Source organism: Leguminivora glycinivorella, chromosome 4 (assembly GCF_023078275.1).
Source record: "Leguminivora glycinivorella isolate SPB_JAAS2020 chromosome 4, LegGlyc_1.1, whole genome shotgun sequence".
Classification (NCBI taxonomy): Eukaryota; Metazoa; Arthropoda; class Insecta; order Lepidoptera; family Tortricidae; genus Leguminivora; species Leguminivora glycinivorella.
This window is the reverse complement of record NC_062974.1, coordinates 13,503,481-13,525,535: the sequence shown is the minus strand read 5'-3', so window position 1 is coordinate 13,525,535 and position 22,055 is coordinate 13,503,481. Positions and strand designations below refer to the sequence as shown.

The window sequence follows — 22,055 nt, the reverse complement described above, 5'->3', positions numbered from 1 at the left end:
TGTGTAAACAGCGGCTCTAATCTTGGCCAAGGGCTTTCACAAAGGGTTGGTGGAGCTGTTGGCCATGTGTGTACAGGGGCCATAATATTTGAGTGTGGCAAGACTATCGTGAAATTTGAAGTTCTGTGCTAGATGGCGTAATTTTCCATCCAATCACAGAGCCGCTCATTTAGTTCATTCGTGGCTCATTCATTCACATGTCTGTCAAACCTGATCACGGGAGGTCTGTGAATATCGATGTAATACAACTAAAATTATCCACGTTTACAACTTGTATCATGGGATATTATTGAGTAAGTGTTGTTTAACTGTACCTACTGCTGTTCATGGCCTGATATTCATATCGAATTATAGAGCAACTCCGTAGCAGCCCAAATGATTACAACATTTTTAGCTAACAGTGTTGCCATCCCAGCAAAAAATATTATGTGTAAATATCTTTAAAGAACACAATATGTTAACAAAAATATAAATAAATTATTTTTTTATTGTGATTTTATTGCTTCATGATTTTCATGAATTAATGAAAAATATATTATTCATAATATTAATTATACTAAATTGACATTAAGTTCTAAGATGAAATGGTATAAATTAAATAGTCATGGTTTTAGAATTTTACATTTATCTGTAATAAAAAAAATCTATCTACCTACTTAAATAATAAATAAATAAATAAATAAATATTATAGGACTTAGAATCAATAAATATTTTCTATCTTTTGCAGCGTTGGTCATCATGGCTTCTGATGTAGTTAATGACAGACTCAGCATAAAGAATCTTCTATTTACTAAGGCGCTGCCCAACTATGTCATTCCTGTACCTACAGCAGGGTACAAAACATACCCATGCATTGACTGCGGGGACAGGTAAAATGTTTCCTCAACGTTTTTGCTATATGTTACAAGAAATCATCTAGATTATGAATAAACCTTATTATGCTAACCAAGTCTTGGTTTAGTGTCCAATTGTCCATGTTTGTTTTTGTTTCACAGATGTGATGAAAAAATAATTCCATCAACCTTAAATTGCTCAGTCAAGCCATCTTATATTTTACTAGCACCTACTTTAATAAGGAATTTGTAATTGAATTTATCACTTACTAGCTTTTGCCCGCGGCTTCGCTCGCGTTCGAAAGAGACAAAAGTAGCCTATGTCACTCTCCATTTCTTCAACTATCTCCACTTAAAAATCACGTTAATTCGTCGGTCCGTTTTGCCGTGAAAGACGGACAAACAAACAGACACACACACTTTCTCATTTATGATATTATTATGGATTATAATCACTAACACCTTAAAAAACAGAGCCCCCCTTGATATACCTACATATAATATAATATAACAACGTAATGTATGGTGAAATAAAGCTTAACGTTTTGATAAATTATTTTAAAAATATATTCATCTATTTAGGTATCTATTTATTAATAAGTGTCTTTTTATATGGACAGTTAGTTACTCCGTTATGAGTCGTTCTCGTGAAGATTCCTCAAGCAATATTATAGAAGGAAATTTCCTTCATAGGAAATATTCTCTACTTAGGGAAAATTTTCCTGGGAACGGCATGTGGCCAGTGACAGTGCATGAACTGTAGAGGGCAGCACTGGCATGGTTTTTGATTCGTACTGTCAAGTTTCCGATATAGGCCAATAGATGGCATATAGCTTCTTGTACAGTCGCCAACGCCATCAAATATATCTAAACGGCTATGACGCGCGAAAATACCTGAACACGCCTTATCGCTTTAACAAATAGTGGCGTGTTCGGATATTTGTGAGCACCTTGACCACCCCTATACATCTGATGGAGACTGTACCTGACGTTAGATAAAATTTTATGGTGAATATTGTTTATTTTCCGTTTTAAGTTATATATATTGTTTCAGATTTCTCTTCAAATCAAGCTTTGAATACCATATTAACCGACAATCTGTTGTGATCACCTACATGTGCAGATACTGCAATCAGCCGAAAACCTTCAACAACAGATGCAAACTCCTCTCTCACATTCGGTCACATGCCTTTAAAACTGCTACAATCAACGTCAGCGATTTGAAAGTAGATCCATTGCCAGCAAGCTACTTTGATAATCTAGCAGCAAAACATGGCATACCTATAGAAAATACCAACCAGAAAGAAATCCATCAGCAGCAAATTACACCCAAAACCCCGAGTACATTTACATGTTTGGAATGTAATTTGAACGTGACAGTTAAAACACATGTAAACAAAGATAGAGCAAAGCATTTTATGCAATATACTAATAAAGTACATGCATGTCCAGTATGTCTCTTTGCTCTACCAACTACTTGTGGGCTGAAAGCACACTTACGTCTCCACTCCGGTAATGGGCCGTTTATTTGTCCAGAATGTGGGGTTCCCTTATCAAAGAAGATGATACAATATCCATACACTCATGACTGCGAAGGATTCCGGATGATGCGAGCCACTGCTAGGTACAAGTGCCCTCTTCCGCAATGTTACCTATTTCATCCAAATGAATACAAATCGCACATGAGGAGTAACCACATAAAGAGGGTGTTCAAATGCCCTGTGTGTGTTGTAGCGTGTTTCAATGAAGCCACTATAGCTAAACATTTGCAAAGCCATCCTATTGAAGCTAAAGCTTTAATCTTCTTTCAATGTGAAATGTGCCCCGGAAGATTAGTACTAAACAATCAAATGGATAATCATTTGAGGGGTCATATCACTAATTCTGCTTTTGTTTATCCCTGCTGGGCTTGTGGTCAAGTGTTCAGGGAAGTGCGCAGTTTATTGCAGCATTATTATAACAACCACGGTCAAACTGGAAAGTTTACAGCCAACTTAGCAACGACGCCTGTCACTACTCCAAAACTTGATAAACCGGGCTTGGTTTATCGTGTAGTAAAAAGGTGTGACAAGTGTACAAGAAGCTTCACTTACAAATGTAAATATGAACAAATATCCACTCTGCCGAACGAGTGCCCTTTTAAATGTTCAGCATCGACCTCTAGTAAGCAAGTCATCACGGAACCAGAATTTACCATACCAGCAGAAACCACCATCAAATGTTATTTGTGTAAGAAAGATATATTGGAAAATTGGGATGATATTAAGGCTCATTTTGCAGCTGATCATAAAGAACATGTCTGTTTGGATGCATCTCTAGTTATACCAAAAATTAACGTTAAGAAATTCAAAAGAAAGCAAAGGAGGGAAGCTAGAAAACGTTTCCGAGAAATTTTGAAAAAAATGAGAAGACCAAACGACAGCAAAAATCAAAAGACCGCTGGGCAGTCTAGTGATCATGCTTCGTTCTCCAGTAATAATCCATTGGCTTGTAAAAAATGTGGACACGAAGCCCAGGACAAACAACAACTGGAAGAGCACTTGACAAGTCACAGAGATTCGAACATGGCGTACCAGTGCATGGAATGCGGACAATGCTTCGTAGTTAAACCCTCCTTTACCACCCATTTGTTATTAGAGCATGGTATATCCGATGTTAACGAGTATATACTTTCAAAACAATGCTACAACCCTGACGCCCTGTTGAAGAATAATTTTACTACGGATGTAGCTAAAGTCGAAGAACCACTGCGTGAAAACCAATGCCAAATATGTCGAGATCAATTCGACGATTCAGATGAGTTACAAAAGCATTTCAGAGTTCACGGTATGGCCTTTTTGAAGAAGAATTCATCTGCAAAGAATAATAGTCCTTAAAAATATACATCGCTAGCCGACTATGTGTTTTAGATATAGGTACCTAGATATAAGTATTGTTAGTTAGCCGGGTCCACACAGTGCGTGGCACTACTTTGGCTGAGGAACATCTACAACATATGTCGCGCAAGCACATTGCCTCGCGAGCGGCCTCGCCCTGTGTGGACCTATTGGTTAGGTATTTTATGCACTTTGAGACTGAAATTTTAGTTTGTTAATTAAATGTGTATACAGCAATTGATTAGTCGTTTCATTTTAAGTCATTTATGTATCGATGTACGGACAAAAAATAGAATAAAAGTATGATCAGACATTTTCATATAGTTTTAATTAAGAAGTTTTTAACTAGACACTGGACACAATTATTTAATGTCATGCAGTCAAGCCTTATGGAACATTGTGTGAAATAAATAATTTACATGACTACACATACCATTGGATATTATGGTTATGAGTTATGACCTATATGACAAAAGATTCGACGCCTAAAAGGTGTCTTGGAGGCTCAGTTGGCAGAGCACTAGAATAGTGATCCGCAAATTTATTCTAAGATTATGTGCACACATTTTAATTGAGATGTTGTCACATATTAAGATAACTTACATATTATGAATTTAAATAAAACAGTGGACACAGTACATTTTACACATTAAGATATTTTACAACTAATAGGCAAATCAATAGTACTTACAAACAGCTACCAAACATGCAATAAAAAAAATAAAAAATCAAATGTTACAAAATATTCACCACATAAAAAGTATTTATATTTATAAATATTAGTGGATGGAATTAGACCAAACTAAGTTGGCAGCGATTTTGATAGCCCTGTCAGACTTTTGAGTAATTCTACATTTAAATAACACTTGCATTGATGGGGTAACATAACTTAGGACAAAAACTAATGACTTTTACATTAAAAATTACACATTGGCTAAATCACAATAAAATTGAACAATAGTACATCGAAATAATATTTTTAAAAGCTGTAAAAAATTTAGTTTTCAGTCAGTCTGTCAACTCCAAGATCGGCAGACTTTCGTACACAAGTCTTCTAAGGACCAGCCTTAATTAACAGATTAGGAGGGTCTTTTTTAATCGAACAGTCTCTTAGCAAACTACACTAAATTTACCGAACAAGCTGCACTGTAAATTAATAAAAAAAAATAACTTCACAACACTCACAGTTCTAGTAAATACTTGGCATTAAGATTATGTTAAATTAGTAAAGTATTGCATTTGTTTTGTTTTCTTCAACTTTATTTCAGAAATAATCTATGGACTTAGCTTTCATAGTTTTTTTTATATAAACATATTATATTAAGTTGTTCAGTTTTAAATGAAATCCAACTAACTATTCTGCTTAGTATATGGTCTGGCGAAATGCATAGGTTGTAGGAAAAAATACTGATATGCAGGTAAAAATAAAATATTATTACTTCTTTGAATTTTCTAGTATTTACTTAGAAGAGTGTTTAAAACTATTTATAGGAAAATAGGATGGTAGTTAGATTTTCCTCTCAATGTGGTACGACATGTTGGGCACTGTGGTTTAGACTTTAGGGCAGTTTTAATACATGATAAACAAAATACGTGACCACACTTAGTTGAAGCAAGAGCTTGACCGCAGAAGTCTTCAAAGCATATAGGACAGGTACCTAGGGACTGTTTAGCTTTTTTCTCTGGAGTTTCATCCGTAACAACTGCTTTTGGGGATTCATTCTTGGATTTTGTAGACTTTTTATTCTGAAAGGCAAGTAAAGTAAGATAGGTAAACTATACAGTACAACTCAATTTTAATATAACAAGCATAGTGATATGCCATGCCCCACAAAATTCTATAAGCATGGAAATTTCTCTTCATGTGGAATATTTTCTAACTAGGTAATTTTCTATTTTTTTTTTTTTAGGTTTTCTTTCAACCCCTTATTTGCCAAGAGTGGCACTGAAGCTTTAGTAGTTTCATGTGTTCTGCCTACCCCTTTATGGGATACAGGCGTGATTGTATGTTGTATGTGGGTGAATCAACTTTTCTTTGCCAGCAAAATTTCGCATACTTCGACTACATGTTTTCAGAAAATTTAATTGGGATTTAGTCTAATTAATGTATACTTATTATATTAAAGACAAATATACTAGCTACGCAATACAACATGTAATTATAGGATTTCCTATTTTATAACTTTGTTTCGAGCAGTGGCCCAGTGGACGTAGCTGTCCCTCACTTTTGTATGAAAAAAGTGTCTCTTCCACTGGGTCACATATTGTTTTAATTAAAAATGAATCGTTTTTAAATTTTTCACTAATTGGTATACGTGAAATAAGGATCTTTATTCACGATGGTAACGTTAAAAATCACAAAAGTAGACCTAATAATAAGTAAGGGTAATTCTTGCAAAAAGCAAGAAAAAGTTGATTCACCCATGTATGTATGTATGTAATTTTCCCAAGGCTGGCATATAACTAATCAAGCTTATTGGATGGATGGACTGGAATTTTTTTCTTTCCATTCGCACTATGGTGAGAAATAAGTTACTTTTTAAAAAGCAAACGGGTCCATGGATAGCTGCAATATCAGGTGCCGTAGCCGAATGGCATTTCTGCTTTGCGAAACGAACGCAAAAGGTAGTCTGGGTCTGTCGCGCTAATACGCAAGAGCGATAGGGATATATATCTACGAGCGTTTGTGCCATTCGGCTACGTACCCTGAGGAGTTGGAGTTGGTATGTAATCTAAATGTCATGGTTACCTTGGAATCAGGCGTACATAGATCTAGAACAGGTGGTTCTAGATGATTGCTTGCCCTCGTTCTGGAATACCGTCTCTTGCGTCTTTTGGTTGTTCTGTTCGTATTCTCTTGGCGGAAGGAATCGTCCGTGTCTAAATTGATAACCACGTTGTTCAAACGACAATGGTCAGCTAAAGTGAAGGAGCATTCTGTTAAGTCTATGACACTTTCGTCGTTATTAGCCATAGTTGTTATTTGAGGATTCCTAACTCCCAATGAGATTTCTAAAACTGTGTCCTCTCGTGGAGGAAAGTTAAGGTGCCTATTTGGTAAATATTGTCACAAGCGGTAACTTCAATTGCTCGCTAGAATTTTTATATATTCTTTCAGTAGTAAAACTCGTTTCTGTTTAGCACTTTTATGAAGAGTTTATTTTTTAAATAAATTTAGTTTTGTTCAGACAGGAAACCAAAACAATGAAATAAATGGCGTAGAGTGAAGAGTATATCTATGGTGACAGCTGTCAGAACCAACAACGTCATTTCATCGAACATGGTCGGTGGACCAACATGAGACTGCTTGAGACACAAGTCGTGTCGTGTCAGTTTAGTTTTATTTTTGTGTTTGGCCTTGGGCCTTGTAGCCAGGCCAAGAAAAAAAAACAGTTTAGTCAGTGACAGTCACAGTCAGTGTCACTGTCAAATTTACATTGTATAGAAAGGGTGCATACATTTACTTTGTATTTATAATATTATCCAGTTTTTCTGGTTCCAAACGAAATTATTTTATGTTATAAACACATATCAATCTAGATTATTTGTTCGTACTATTAATATTGCTCTTTCAGGTGTGTAGCTAGTTCAAGCGGACTATCAGTGTTGTATAGTTACAAGATTTCAGAAGTGTACATTCCAGACATTTAATGGTGTAGTGAGCGTACTGTTTGTGATTCATAAGTAAGTTACGATAAACATTGCAGTGTTTGTGTTACCTATTGTATTGCCGTAAACTTAAAACATTTGTATTGCAGGTACAATAAGTATCCAGGATGCATCTTGGTGTAAATTTGTCCAATGCTCTTCAGCAACTGGAAAGTGTGAAAGCTGCTGTCGATCAAAGTGATGACCCGAAACTGAAGGTACAAATTCACTATTGTAGTTCAACTATGTGATATTGGTACTTATTTAAAACCACTGAAACATCATAAAGCCACTTTGCCTGAAGTTCCTTAATGTAAAATTCATATTTAATATAGTGTGTAATACAAACAACTCTAAGGACCACAAAGTAGGTTAGCAGTGGGCAGACTAGGACCATTTTTTCATTTGTTATTTGACCCTGATAGTAGTAAATCCTTATTCTAAAATGGTCATAAGTAGATTGTAGATTCATTGTTGTTGTTAATCATCTTGTCCCCAGTTCACTTAATGCTATTTTTACATCTCACTTCTAGTCTATACTAAGTCTAGTGAAATTGTCATATTTCAGATGTTATTTAACCCATTTTTGTGTCAGATATATAAAAAAATCAGCAGCAATATTCTGAAACTGTTGTGAACATTTTATTTGTAATATTTATATATTCAATTTATTTCTCCCTCTACAGTATGGTCAATTGCAATGTCAAGATTGTTAACTAATTTTATAGTTATAGCCAATATTTTAAGTCTAATTTCTTGTTTACTTTTAGGCTGCTACCAATGATGACCTGAACATGTTGATTAGCTTGCTAGAGAGCCCAATCCTGAAGAGCATAGCTACTCTTCAAGATTCTGTTGGCATGCTGGCTACGCAAGTGGCTCACCATCCCTCAATTCTGCCCGGTGACTTTGACATTACTCCTGCAGGTAATCAAATAGTTTTAGGTATACATGCTGTTTGGTAACCGGATGTAAAGTAGGTGATTGTCTGGTCGTTGAGAACATTCTTAGCTATACACAATAAATAATGTTGCTACATATAGTTTTCATTATGAAGAGAGAAATTAATATTAGAGTTCACAAATATTTGCTAGCACATTTTGACAATTATTTACTAAAAACTTTTTGCCTTAGCAAAATTTTGACAGGCAATTAATATAATATAATAAATAAAAATATTGTGGGGACCACTTACACAGATCAATCTAGCCCCAAACTAAGTAAAGATTGAACTATGGGTGATAGATGATGATATACATACTTATAAACATAGAAAACTTCCATGTCTCAGGAACAAATATCTGAGTTCATCATACTAATATACCAAACTACGAATACTATTATAATAATTTTAATTTTAATATACCATATAATAACTATGTACCTAAATCAATTGTGACGTGTAATATGTAACAATATTATAAATAAATGAGTATGAGTATGAGTAATAAATGCCCTTACAGGGATTCAAACACAGGTCCATCGATTTAGCAAGCAGAGTCACTACTGACTACACGAGACCATTCAAGTGGATTGGGCCAACATTTGTTTTGTGATGTTTGACTTCCATGAAGCATTAATTTTAACATGAGCTGCTTTCAAAAGGTACAAGTAAATACTAAGGTGGTTTTATATAGATGATATCTTATGTGCAGGTGAACTAGCTCTCCAAGCTCGGAACTTGTACGGCGCGGAGGGCGAGGAAGAGCAGCGGGTCCCGCAGGTGTCTCCGCCGCACTGCCTCGACTTCGGCTCGAGCTCGGACAATGAACGAGTGCTGGGGCTGGACTCTGCTTCTATTGACTCTAACATGTCTCCTAAACAGGTACTATATTTTCTGAATTTGATAATTTGGATTAAAACATAGAAAATTTATCATACAAAAGTCGTTAACTGACTCTGTTATCCTGATCAGTGAACTACTTAAGGATGCTTTAAAAAACATGAAAAGAATGTAAAATTGATAGTTTTAGTCGGTGAAATACTACACTTTTCGTTATCCAATAGATTTATTTAATTCAAGTTTCAGTTAGAGCATCTTATTATCTTGATTTTTATAAGACTGGATTTTTGAAAACTAACTCACTAAATTAATTATGAATTTTTCTCTAATGCACGTTTAGAAAAACTCACGTATAGAGCTGAACTAGTCGATCTTATTTGTAAAATTTGGACAATTTTGAATACTAAAACAGGTAAATTTATAATTCGTATATCCTGTACTACAATCTTCTCAGACTACTTTTTAGGGTTCCGTAGTCAACTAGGAACCCTTATAGTTTCGCCATGTCTGTCTGTCCGTCCGTCCGTCCGTCCGTCCGTCCGTCCGTCCGTCCGTCCGTCCGTCCGTCCGTCCGCGGATAATCTCAGTAACCGTAAGCACTAGAAAGCTGAAATTTGGTACCAATATGTATATTAATCACGCCAACAAATGACAGCGTTTTACCTACCAATAAAACGCTTATTAAATACTTACCTTATTCAAAACCTTACATTATAATGAGAGCAGCGCTCGTTTTTCGTGCCGGAGGCGGTCATCCCTATGACTGTTACCCTTAAAACGTCTACTTTTTATAGTCTGGCAACACCAGGCAGCTGATTTCAAGTCTTTATAAAAGCAGTTTGAAATCTGGATACCTCATTGTGTCTCATAAGCTATTAATTTTTAAGTAAAACCAGGCAGAGCTTGTATGTAAGGTTTTGAATAAGGTAAGTATTTAATAAGCGTTTTATTGGTAGGTAAAACGCTGTCATTAAATCCTGTACCGTTATTCAAAACCTTACATTATAATGAGACCTGTTTGTTATCGCCTGGTGTGATAAGAAGCCAATGTGACTTCAGGAATGAAATTGAATGTACCTGTTGTGAAATATTAAAACATATTTATTTGTCACTAAACTAGACACTTTTATGGTAATGACAATGATGCCTAGTGGACTTTATGCTGTAATTAGACACTAAAAGGAGTACTTTATTATAGTTAGGATCAGGAGGTACTAGGTGTTAATAAATAAAATAAATGATTAATCACACATTGTTTATTTATTTATATTTCCAAATCAGAAAATAATTACATGATAATCTTATCCGATTAAACAATCTAGTCACTTATTTATAGTTAATCTAGTCACTGAACCTTATTTTAATTTATCACTTTAAACAATCTAGTTACTGCACTTGATGTACTGAAATCACTTTCCTTAACTACTCTTTTATAGTGGTTCATGAAAGTGTTGTGGGATCGCCAATTTCCTCTCTGCAGGATCTCATCGAGAGGACAATTTTCAATCCAGTTTTTCGATGCAACTGCTGATCTTATGCTTCCTGGTGTAGCATTAATTCCTGCTGCTGTAAGTATAGACTTAATCCAATTTGCAATCATCGTTTTAGAAGCTGGTTTAGGTGTCCCACATATGCTAATGAATAAGTTTTTTATACTTTCTTTTCTTCTCTCAAGCGATAATTCTAACAATAGCTTTATCCAATACACCGGATCTAAAGCTTGAGAATCTTTATTTTTAAGTAGACACCATCCTTGCTGCCTGTAGTCGGGCCCATCAGTTTTAGAGCCGTAATCGGGCCAAAAAATAATTGAATCATCTTCTATAATACATTTATCTTTTTCTGTAGAAAGTAGAGTCAAATCATGAACTCTTCGTCCAGAACATAGAAGGAGAAGGCAAGCTGTTCTTCTTGAGCACTCGTAAAGGCTGTTTTCTGGTGTGACATTATTGAACCAATTTGATAACACATCTATGTCCCAAATTGGTGGCTTCTCATTGCGTCGTTTTGGTTTTCTTATTGCGACCGACTTCATGACATGACGAACTAGTGGATGAGAACTTAGATTCTTGGTTTTGTCTGGATCGCATAAGGTTGAAACGACGGATTTGTGAAGAGCTATAGTACTGAAGGAGAAATTATTGTTCATAAAAATATCTGTCAAAAATCTAGCCAGATCTGCACTTGTTGGGTTTTTGAAGTTAACACTGTTCTGTTGTGCCCACTCGCACCAGCGTCGCCAAGCTGGTTTATAGGTTTTAATGGTAGAATCGCGCCAGCTAGATTTCAGGAACTTCTTTTGTTCTGGGGTCCAATTTTTTAATGCCTGATCCCACCCCCACATTTCCAGATCTCCATCGTCATGTTTTGTACCTTGGATGGGGGAAAACCTGTCGATGTGTCGATCAGAACTTGGTCTAGACGCCGAATGGTGAACGGAGGCGCTATCGCCCGTTGTTTGAGGTCCGGACGCCAAAAGCTTTTTCCCATTTTGGAACAACTATGAGGTAATGACCTATTGCTTGATTGAGATGATTCAACACCCGTGGAATCAAGAATGGGGGTGGGAACACCCATGCCAGTGAGTAGGTCCATGTTTGACTTAGAGCATCGTGAAATTCTGCATTCTGGTCTTTCACATTGAGGCTGACGTAACGTGGGACAACATGAGCTTGGTGAGAGGCAAAGAGGTCGATCACAGGGGTTCCAAACCTGCTGAAAAACATCTGAGTGAAGTGCGGGAGTAAATGCCACTCTGGTATTTTCTTTTGACGCGATAGGTGATCTGCTTCTACATTGTAGAGGCCTGGCAGATGATGTAATGTTAGAAATATGTCTCGCGCTATTAATATTTTGTAAAGCTTGGCTGTTAGATCCGAAAGTTGTCGAGATTTTGTTCCTCCTTGGTTCTTGAGATATGCCAATACCGTTCGATTGTCTGACTGTATTGCCACTGTCGTATGGGAAACATTCGTCTGCATTGCGAGAACTTTGTAGATGGCAAGCATCTCTTTTACATTGGAATGCAGAGACATTTCCTGGGGAGACCAAAATCCTTGTATCGACTGATTGTTTAGCTGGGCGCCCCAACCTTGACCGGATGCGTCTGTTGTCAGATGATGTGTTACCGGGTATTGGTGAATGACGGACGCATTCATATGATTTTGTAGCCACCAAAGGAGCTCTTTTTGGGCTTCGGACGGTATCGGGACTTCGCTGCGATGATCGGTTTTTAGGAGATGTTGACAAAACCGTTGCAGGGCTCGGTGATTCAATCGTCCGTTCTTGACGCAGAAGCTTGCGAAGTTCAATGTCCCTACTAGACTTTGCATTTGTTTTAGGTTTGCCGTCTTTATTGTTAATAAATACTCTATTTTCTTTCGGAGAGCAAGGCATTTGTCTGATGGTAACCATTTTAGATTTGTGAGGGGGTTCCACATCACTCCCAAGAATTGTAAGCTTCTTTGGGGTACCAGGACCGATTTTGCCATGTTTATGTGCCAACCGAGAGATTTTAATAGGTTTAAGGCCATGGTCACTTGAGATTCTAGTTGCTCCCTGTTTTGGGACACTAAAAGATAATCGTCTAAGTAGACGATGACTCTGACGTTTTGTTCGCGTAATATCTGGGCTATCCAATTGCTGAGCATGGCAAATACTTTGGGGGCCGATGAGAGGCCAAACGGAAGGCAGGTCATTTGCCACAAAGTGCCCTTGTATATTAGCCTTAGAAAGCACCTGTGGGCATGTGCTATTGGAAGGTGGAAGTAAGCATTTGACAAATCGATTTTGGCCATCCAATCTGACGCCTGAACAAAGCTCGGGATTCTTTGTATGTTTATCAGCTTGAATTTGCCTACGTATACAAATTGGTTTAAGCTTTTCAGGTTGAATACTGGACGGTGAGTGCCGTCTGGTTTTTTGACCAAAAAATTCGAGAAACAAAACTGGGGCTTATTTGCACTGGTTCTATGACTTTCATATCTATTAACTGATTGATTGCCAGATCCATTTCGTCTGACGGCAATGTAAGTTGAGGGTGGTTGGGTAGGCATGGCAAATGAAGTATCGGCTTTGAACAAAAAGGAATGCGATATCCCTGTATTATTTTTAATAGCATTGGACTTGCTCCGTAGGATTCCCATACGTTTGCAAATTGGGATATCTGACCTGCCTGAAACATCGAGTCAGAATTTCTTCTTTCCTCGAGACTCTTTTCGTGAGTCATTGTAAGATGCTCTAGACGCTTGGTTACTAGAAGGTCCTGACCTACCTCTAGAGGACCGGGTGCGAAAATTTCGGTTACCCTGCGCGGGCATTCTTTGCAAGGATTGATCGTACATACCATAACCAACTTGCGCAGCTGGTACTTGCGAGAATTGAGGGTATGGATAATAAGGAACCTGCGCGGTTGCTGTTTGTGGATAATAGTAATTATTCATAGCCGGTGGTGTGGCAGTTTGGAAACTTGGTTGATTACCCTGCGCGGGTAACAGGTATTTTTGCTTTGAATTTGGAGTAGAATCAGCCTGCGCGGCTTTCCTATTGAGGCGAGTTTCATTTTTAAGAGGCCAAAATACTTTACTTATGCCTCCTTTCTTTTCTAACGTAGATGAGAATGTGTCAACATAAAAGAGACTATCGCAGGTAGGCGGTATTTTGCGAAGGGTTTCTTTTGTAAATTTATCTTTGACCGATCGTAAAATACTGTCTCTCCTTTGCTGTACTAAATCGGCACGATGGCCGCAAGCCATTTGTAATAAGTCTGACGAGATTTTCTTGTAATCTCCTTCCAAGAAAATTTCGTTAATCTTATTTTGAATCGTTCCGACATCTACCACCTCAGTTACAGCTATCCACGACATAAAAGTGCGAATTCCTTGTTCCATCGCGTCGCATTGCTTTAACAATCCTGAGGAGATAGCTGCGAAACCTCTTTCTGTGTGGCTAAGGTTGTTAAAATGATCATAGGGTTTTATTTCTTCGTTTGTCTCTAATTCTATAAAACCGGGGGTAGACACATAATTCTTTTGAACTTCGGAATAGCGAATCTCAGCCCAATCTGACGATTCAAATCTTTGAAACTGTTTTAAGGATGCCAAATGGTTTGAGGCTGATTTTGGCACGGGCGGATCTTTAGTAACGGTTTCTAAGGTCATTGAAAAAGGTTGCTCGGGGACCGCCGGTTCTTTTTTATTATTTAATACCTGACCGTCCCCGTCAGGCAATACATTGGATGCCTCATCGGAGAATAAATCCCCACTCTCATTCAAATCAATGGCATCGTCCGCGGATATTTCTATATTTTCACTTGGGGACGGCGGGTTCTGTTCGGGGACTGGAAATTTGTTTGACAAAAAATTTTGTATATTTGCGACTTGTAATGACAAGTTATTTAGAACCTCATCGTAACGAACACGCTTTGTATTTCCCGAAGTTTCATGTAAAACTTTCCGTTTACTTGAGGGTAGATTATCAGGATCGCGCTCCTCCATTTTATCAAGATATTCGGAATGTTTTATAAAAAGGGCTATTGAGAGGTTTTAAAAAATATATAAAGGGTATACAGGTAGTGTCGTCTAAATTCACTTACCAGGGACGACCGCTCCTAGCGAAAAATAAGACGCCAATGAGGTATCCAGATTTCAAACTGCTTTTATAAAGACTTGAAATCAGCTGCCTGGTGTTGCCAGACTATAAAAAGTAGACGTTTTAAGGGTAACAGTCATAGGGATGACCGCCTCCGGCACGAAAAACGAGCGCTGCTCTCATTATAATGTAAGGTTTTGAATAACGGTACAGGATTTAATTTGAGATTTTTTCGGCGGGTAGGCATAGAAAGTAAGACATGTCACTTCTGTTTACAAAATTTATTTTATTTTAATTTAATTATTTAAAATAGTTTTTTTGGTGGAAATTATTTATAAACTAAGTATTGACGTTACATATTGTGTGGGGAAATATTTTCCATGACAATAAGGTGAAATATTGCTACTGACCTGCCTGTCGACCTTTGCACCTAAGAACTGCACTGTCACTTGTCACTTTTTATCAACACAAATCAGCTGATCATGGATGGCTTAAGTAGCATCAAGGAGGCTCAAAAGGACCTGGAGACCAAATTTACACAGCGGTTTATGGAGCTAGAGGCGGCGCTTAAGACAGCATCTCCGCATACACATCCAACTATCGCCAGTCTGACCAAAGAAGTGAACAGCTTCAAGCTGCATATGTTATCTATGCTGGATCTTCTGAGAAGACAAATTGATGCTGTCAGCAGTACCGTTGACTCCATTGAAATGCGGCATCGGAAGAAATTTTTACTTTTTAATGGTATACCGGAGGAGGCCGGCGAGAATCTTGTTAGCAAGGTAACTGATGTATGCCAAAATAAACTCTCCCTGCACTCAGTGTCGCGAGAATCCATCTTGGTTTGTTATAGGCTTGGTATGCAATCAGCCTCGGTAAACAGTAGCCATTCAAGGCCAGTTTTAGTCCGATTTAATGACCTGAAGCTGCGTAACTCTGCCTGGGCAAATAAGAAAGCTTTAAAGGGCTCATCATTTGTTCTCACTGAGTTCCTCACTAAGCAGCGTCAGTCATTATTCATAGAAGCACGAAGACATTTTGGCACTCGCAAGGTGTGGACTACAGATGGTAACATCTTTATAAAATTGACGGATGGAAAGAAGGTGCGGTTGTCCAGTGAAGATCAACTTGAAGTCTTGAAGTCCCAGCACGACCCTGTAGTCCCATCTAGGCCCATGCAACCCAAGGTTTCCGAAGCCCCAGCCCCGCCGGAGGCTCCGGAGGGAACAGCTCCGGAGGGACCTGCGCCGGCATCTGCGGCGCTGGCTACGGCAACAGCGTCGACAAACATCCCAGGCAAGAAGAGGAAATGAGTATTGTAAAACAAGTTTAATTCAATTTCACATTGTTTCTGGCGGTTATGTATGCTTGTTTCCTTTTCCTTATATGATTAGCAAGTAGGAAGATGAAAATATAACCTTTCAATTCTACATGGGGTATTTTAGATTATCGTCACTTGTTTTTAGTTAACATTTTTGTATAACTCTAAAGATCTACCGTCTTCAGCTTTAATTTATTTTCGATTGTTTTGATGGATCTTTCACACGCTTGTCAAATGTCAAACTGACAATGTGTCATAGTCTATAGTTGCGTTTCGTAACTGCTTATTGATTTTTTTTCTTTACATTTGTATATGCACTTTAGTGATTCTTTAGTTTTATAATTAATTTGCTTTTCCTACCCCTGTTTATTTTATTTTGTGCACTTTATATTGATTTTTATTTTTATTTTGTGTGTGTAAAGGGCCGACTGGCAGGGTAAACAGAACCAATTAAATTTAGAATAGAATCTCGGCTATCTGTGCTATTTTGCACTTCATACTTATATTTTTTTTATTTGTATTTATTTAGTATTTTATGTACCCACTAGTGTAAATTACTATGACCGACGATGACGAAGACGATGAGTTTTACCATTCTGCTTGCGACATGTCCTTATCATTCCACTCCGTTGACACTAATTCATCTGAACCGGACACGTTAGGCGACTGCATCAAACGAACTTTTCAAAACGAACACAAATTACTTAACATATGTCACATAAATGCACAAAGTTTACCCAGTCACTATAACGACTTTCTAGACACTTTCACTTCTTGTAATGTACATGCCATCCTTGTCTCGGAATCCTGGTTCAAACCCAATCTTCCTTCTACTTCGTATGGCCTTCCCGGCTACGTGTTACTGCGGAATGACCGTACAGGCAAAGGTGGCGGTGGTGTTGCCATATACCTCCGCAGTGACATTTCCTTCAAAATTCTATCTTCCTCCCCGTCTCAATATTCTGGTTCCTTGGAACATCTGTTTTTAGAAATTAATGTTAGAGGCACTAAGGCAGCTCTCGGAGTGGTATATTGTCCCCCGGCCGTTGATTACTTTGATGCTCTTGATACTGTTCTCTCCTCTCTCAGCACTGAGTATAGTCATCAAGTGATCATGGGAGACTTTAACACAGACCTTTTGAAGGAAAACAATAGGACACGTAGGCTAAACTTAATTTTGAAAGCAGCTGCTCTAAATGTCCTTCCGCTCCAACCCACTCATCACAATGTTGACGCATCAGACTCCTGGCTTGATCTTATCTGTACTTCATCTGTTGAACATGTAAAAAAATGCGGTCAATTACTAGCCCCAGGTTTCTCACGACACGATTTAATCTTTTTAAGTTACCAGATTAAACCTCCAAAACCTCCTTGCATTTATTTACGACTTCGCAGCTTTGCGAGGCTTGACATGGAAGCTTTACGTGAAGATGCACGTAGAGAGGACTGGTCAGCGGTGCTGTCGGCAGAGTCAGTGGATGAGGCGGTATTGGCTTTAAGTAGTAGTATAGTAAAGCTCTATGATGCTCATGCGCCCATTCGTTCGGTAAGACTGAAGCGCCCACCCGCGCCTTGGATTACAAATGGGGTTCGCATGGCCATGACTAGGCGGGATAAGGCATTTCAAAAATACAAACGGGTTCGTTCGGAGGAGAATTGGTGCCTGTATAAGATAGCAAGGAATCGGTGTAATCAGATGGTGAGAGTAGCGAAGCGCCAACATATTTTCAATAACATCGTTCCTTCGTCGCCTAAGGAAACGTGGAAATTTTTAAATTCGATCGGGGTTGGTAAACAAAAGAGTCAGGCCGTGTCCTTTTCCTCTTTTTCTCTAAATGACCTGAACTCTCATTTCTCTAAATCTTCTACATTAGATCCTGTAACTAAGTCTCATAGTCTCTCTCTCATTTCCGCTTTGCCCTGCCCCTGTAATGCAAGTTTCTCTTTTACGTTGGCCACCGATGATGAGATTGCTAAAGTAATTAGCTCTATTAAGTCCAATGCTGTTGGCTGCGACGATGTTAGTAGATTTATGTTAATATGCATTCTGGAATGTATTCTCCCAATTATAACCCATGTTATAAACTTCTCACTTTCAACTGGGGTTTTTCCGTCGTTGTGGCGTAAAGCACATATTATTCCGTTGCCAAAAGTTTCTAATCCCAGCACATTCAAAGATTTCCGGCCCATTTCAATTCTCCCTTTTTTGTCGAAAGTCCTGGAAGCCGTTGTACACAAACAATTATCTGCTCATATCTACTCCAACCATGTTCTCACTCCATTTCAGTCAGGTTTTCGCCCAGGTCACAGTACTACCACCGCATTGCTTAAAATCGTTGAGGATGTAAGGCAAGCCATGGAGTCCACACAGCTGACGGTTTTGGTGTTGATCGATTTCTCAAACGCATTTAATGCAGTTGATCACGACCTCTTATTAGCTGTTTTAAAGCACTTAAATGTATCATCACCAACAGCTAAATGGTTCGCTTCATATCTTCAAGATCGGCGTCAGATGGTTCGCGTAGACGGCTCCTCGTTTTCTGACTGGTGTGACCTCACTTCCGGTGTCCCACAGGGCGGCATACTGTCTCCGCTTCTATTTTCCGCTTTTATTAATATGATTGCGCCGCATATCGCATGCTCTCACCATCTTTACGCTGATGATTTACAATTGTACACTCACAGTAGCATTGACGATTTGGATTGTGCCATAACGAAAATTAACGAGGACTTGCATCGCATCTGTGTTTGGTCTCGGAGTTTTGGCATTTCGGTTAATCCGTCCAAATGCCAGGCCATTATATTAGGAAGCCCCCGTTTACTCTCTACGGCTGACCTTACTCACTTGTCTCCTATTGTGTATGAAAACATACCTGTACCACTGGCATCGCAAGTGAGGAACCTTGGGTTGATTTTTGACAGCGGCCTGACGTGGGAGCCGCAGGTTTCTGACATATGTCATCGGGTCACCAATACACTTAGAGCTTTATACCGGTTTAAAAATTTCCTTCCTATCTGCACTAAGGTTTTACTTGTTCAAGCTCTCGTATTACCTATTGTAGATTATGCTGATGTGTGTTACACGAATATCACAGAAGTGTCTCTAAACAGACTAGATCGGCTTCTTAATAACGGGATACGTTTTATTTTCGGACTTCGTAAATATGACCACATATCTGCATATCGCCGTCGACTGAACTGGCTTCCTGTCCGGGAACGGAGGTCCTTGCGAATTCTCTCCACATTATACTCTGTGTTATTTGACCCGTGTGCGCCAGACTATCTCAGATCTAGATTTAATTTCATAACCGCCCGAACAGGTTGCACTCTTCGCGAATCCCGTAGTCTCAAGCTTGCAGTTCCTTCTCACCGTACTGGATTTGTCTCTAACTCCTTTACCGTTCAGGCGATCCGGCTTTGGAATGATCTTCCGCTTGAGATCAGAAAGGCGCAAACTAAGCTCTCATTTAAGCGCATGTTGCGCAAGCATTTTTTTGACAAGCTCTCTGGTTAATTTGTTTATCATAGGCATAGTATTCTTTGCACTGGGTACATAAAATATATATATATATATTTATATATATATATGTAAGTTTATGTAATTTTTTTAGATATATATGTGTGTATAGTTTATTATTGACAATATGTATTATTTGCTACATTTATGTTTCATTTTCAGTTATTTTTTTTTTTTTTTAAAGCCTGCACCCACTACTCTTTCTGTTTAGCCTGTTGGTTGACTGGTAGAGAATGTCTTTAGGCATTAAGTCCGCCATTTGTACTTTATTTGTTATATTGTGCAATAAAGTTTAAATAAATAAATAAATAAATAAAAACAAAGTGCAAAAATAAAAAATGGAAAAAAATGTTTTATTAGGGTACCCCCCCTACATGTAAAGTGGGGGCTGATATTTTTTTTCATTCCAACCCCAACGTGTGATACATTGTTGGATAGGTATTTAAAAATGAATAAGGGTTTACTAAGATCGTTTTTTGATAATATTAATATTTTCGGAAATAATCGCTCCTAAAGGAAAAAAAAGTGCGTCCCCCCCCCTCTAACTTTTGAACCATATGTTTAAAAAATATGAAAAAAATCACTAAAGTAGAACTTTATAAAGACTTTCTAGGAAAATTGTTTTGAACTTGATAGGTTCAGTAGTTTTTGAGAAAAATACGAAAAACTTCGGAACCCTACACTGAGCGTGGCCCGACACGCTCTTGGCCGGTTTTTTAATATAAGGTTAAATAATGTAATGATGCCACCTTCTTTTTTCAGAGTCACGGCATCCTCGAAATGTCCAGAAATGACGATTCCCTGGCGTCTGCCTCTCCTAACATAGTTGCGGGCGACTGGGCCCAGGTGGAGGTGATAAACCTCGTCAATGATGGCACTGGCCTTGGATTTGGTAAAATTTTTACACTCGGAATCTTTAGAAATTATTTTAGGCATTGATCTCTCCTATAATATGGTTGCGGCCGACTGGGTGCAAGGTTGTCTTATGACTTTTTACATGAGCTTATTGATGATGGCCTTTGATTCTGTAAGATTGTATACTGTACACTGATATCGTAGGATGATCATAGCATAGAACCACTGCATCTAAAACGTAGAAGGAGTCTTCAGGCCGAGCAGTGAATATGCTGGGAAAAATCTTAAAGTTACGTGTGCCTAATAAAGAGTTATTGAGAGAATGTTTTTCATTTCAGGTATAATTGGGGCAAGGACCAGTGGTGTAATTGTCAAGACCATCCTGGCAGGTGGAGTCGCTGACCGCGACGGGCGACTCAAGTCTGGAGATCATATCCTACAAATAGGAGATGTGAGTACAGAGCTATACCTATGTCTAATTATAAGAATCTTTTAGGTAATCTAACAATTTTCCCAAGATTGTATTGTGCATAGGTATGACATTCTAGGATTCAGTAACGGAGTTTGACGCATGTCAAATCCATCTATGGGTCTTGACAGCAAACTCAAATTGTGTTCATCTCTTTTGTACCTGGGGCTCATTATATGGTTATGTACAGAGCTATATGTCTAATTATAAGAATCTGTTCGGTAATGTAACAATTTTCCCAAGTTTTTATTGTGCATAATGACATTCTAGGATTTATGTCAAATGTCTATGGTTCTACAGCAAACTCATTTAAATTGTGTTCATCCCTTTTGTACCTGCTGGGGCTCAATTATATGGTTATGTTTTCTATCGTCTGTATTAACACATAATATATAATAGTACAAGTACAGAAGGCTCACTCCTTTGATGTTTACAAAATGCCGCCATTCAAAATTCCTACCTACATTAACAAACGAACCGCACGCGAGCACCCGACATTGAATTCTAATACGCCGCGCGATGGTCGTCACCACCGAATGGGCCGAGAACTCGCGGCCGCCGGCATGTACTTGTACCGCGGCGATAGTATCGCGGAGTGAGCCGCCCCTAGTATAGACTTCTTTATTTTACGCAGGCGCATTTAGTGGAAATGGGTTCCGAGCAAGTAGCAGGCGTGCTCCGCGCGTCTGGCTCTCGCGTCCGTCTGGTAGTCGCCCGCGCCGTGGACCCAGCCCTAGCCCCGCCCGCCGCCGCACCGCTCGTCCCCGCCAGACTCCTGTCCGATCCGGAGGCTTTGGACAGATATCTGTTGGAAACCGGTTTCGAGCAGGTGTTCCATACGCAACCGGTGCATCACCCGCCGGCGTCTCGGTTCGTGTTCGATAGCGCGGTCACACCGCCCCCAGAAACAGGTGAGTAAAATTGGTGTATTAGTTATGTCTCTATATTAGGTTCGCGCACCGCTCGTTCCGACGAGACTTCTGTCCGATCTGGAGGCTTTGGACAGATATCTGCTGGAAACCGGTTTCGAGCAGGTGTTCCATACGCAACCAGTGCACCACCCGCCGGCGTCACGGTTCGTGTTTGACAGCGCGGTCACACCGCCCCCCTGAAACAGTAGGCTTAAGGTTATTAGTTAAAATGTACTTGTTCCCCCGCAAGCC

At 38.7% G+C, this 22,055-nt stretch overlaps 3 protein-coding genes across 4 annotated transcripts in view; 2 read left to right on the top strand and 1 right to left on the bottom strand.

The window, feature by feature from the left end:
• The first annotated feature begins 186 nt into the window (after positions 1-186).
• LOC125225576 (zinc finger protein 532-like) lies at positions 187-3,986 on the top strand. The gene is made up of 3 exons (XM_048129343.1): positions 187-293; positions 729-870; positions 1,889-3,986. The coding sequence occupies exons 2-3, from the start codon at positions 740-742 to the stop codon at positions 3,708-3,710; spliced, it is 1,953 nt and encodes a 650-aa protein (XP_047985300.1). The 5' UTR covers positions 187-293; positions 729-739; the 3' UTR covers positions 3,711-3,986.
• Positions 3,987-4,019: 33 nt separating this feature from the next.
• Positions 4,020-6,952, bottom strand: LOC125225577 (E3 ubiquitin-protein ligase RNF4-like). The gene is made up of 2 exons (XM_048129344.1): positions 6,460-6,952; positions 4,020-5,456 (listed from the first exon to the last, which is right to left on the bottom strand). The coding sequence occupies exons 1-2, from the start codon at positions 6,682-6,684 to the stop codon at positions 5,196-5,198; spliced, it is 486 nt and encodes a 161-aa protein (XP_047985301.1). The 5' UTR covers positions 6,685-6,952; the 3' UTR covers positions 4,020-5,195.
• A 110-nt stretch (positions 6,953-7,062) lies between these two features.
• The window catches only part of LOC125225575 (patj homolog), a 33,726-nt gene continuing 18,733 nt past the window's right edge, over positions 7,063-22,055 (top strand). Inside the window, exons 1-8 of one of the 2 annotated variants that reach the window (XM_048129340.1) lie at positions 7,063-7,160; positions 7,286-7,394; positions 7,469-7,576; positions 8,129-8,285; positions 9,014-9,183; positions 20,331-20,460; positions 20,762-20,874; positions 21,527-21,803. In XM_048129340.1, the coding sequence (XP_047985297.1) occupies positions 7,487-7,576; positions 8,129-8,285; positions 9,014-9,183; positions 20,331-20,460; positions 20,762-20,874; positions 21,527-21,803 (937 nt within the window). In that variant the 5' untranslated portion in view covers positions 7,063-7,160; positions 7,286-7,394; positions 7,469-7,486. Of the gene's footprint in view, positions 7,395-7,468; positions 7,577-8,128; positions 8,286-9,013; positions 9,184-20,330; positions 20,461-20,761; positions 20,875-21,526; positions 21,804-22,055 lie in introns of both variants that reach the window. The other variant, XM_048129341.1, reaches the window with a different exon arrangement.

What these genes read in the sequence shown, in the direction of transcription:
- LOC125225576 (XM_048129343.1), top strand. Translation starts at nt 740, where the DNA reads ATGGCTTCTGATGTAGTTAATGACAGACTCAGCATAAAGAATCTTCTA. An exon ending in TGCATTGACTGCGGGGACAG is followed by an intron (nt 871 to 1,888) that starts GTAAAATGTTTC and finishes ATATTGTTTCAG; the next exon opens with ATTTCTCTTCAAATCAAGCT.
- LOC125225577 (XM_048129344.1), bottom strand. Translation starts at nt 6,684, where the DNA reads ATGGCTAATAACGACGAAAGTGTCATAGACTTAACAGAATGCTCCTTC. An exon ending in TATGTACGCCTGATTCCAAG is followed by an intron (nt 5,457 to 6,459) that starts GTAACCATGACA and finishes CTTGCCTTTCAG; the next exon opens with AATAAAAAGTCTACAAAATC.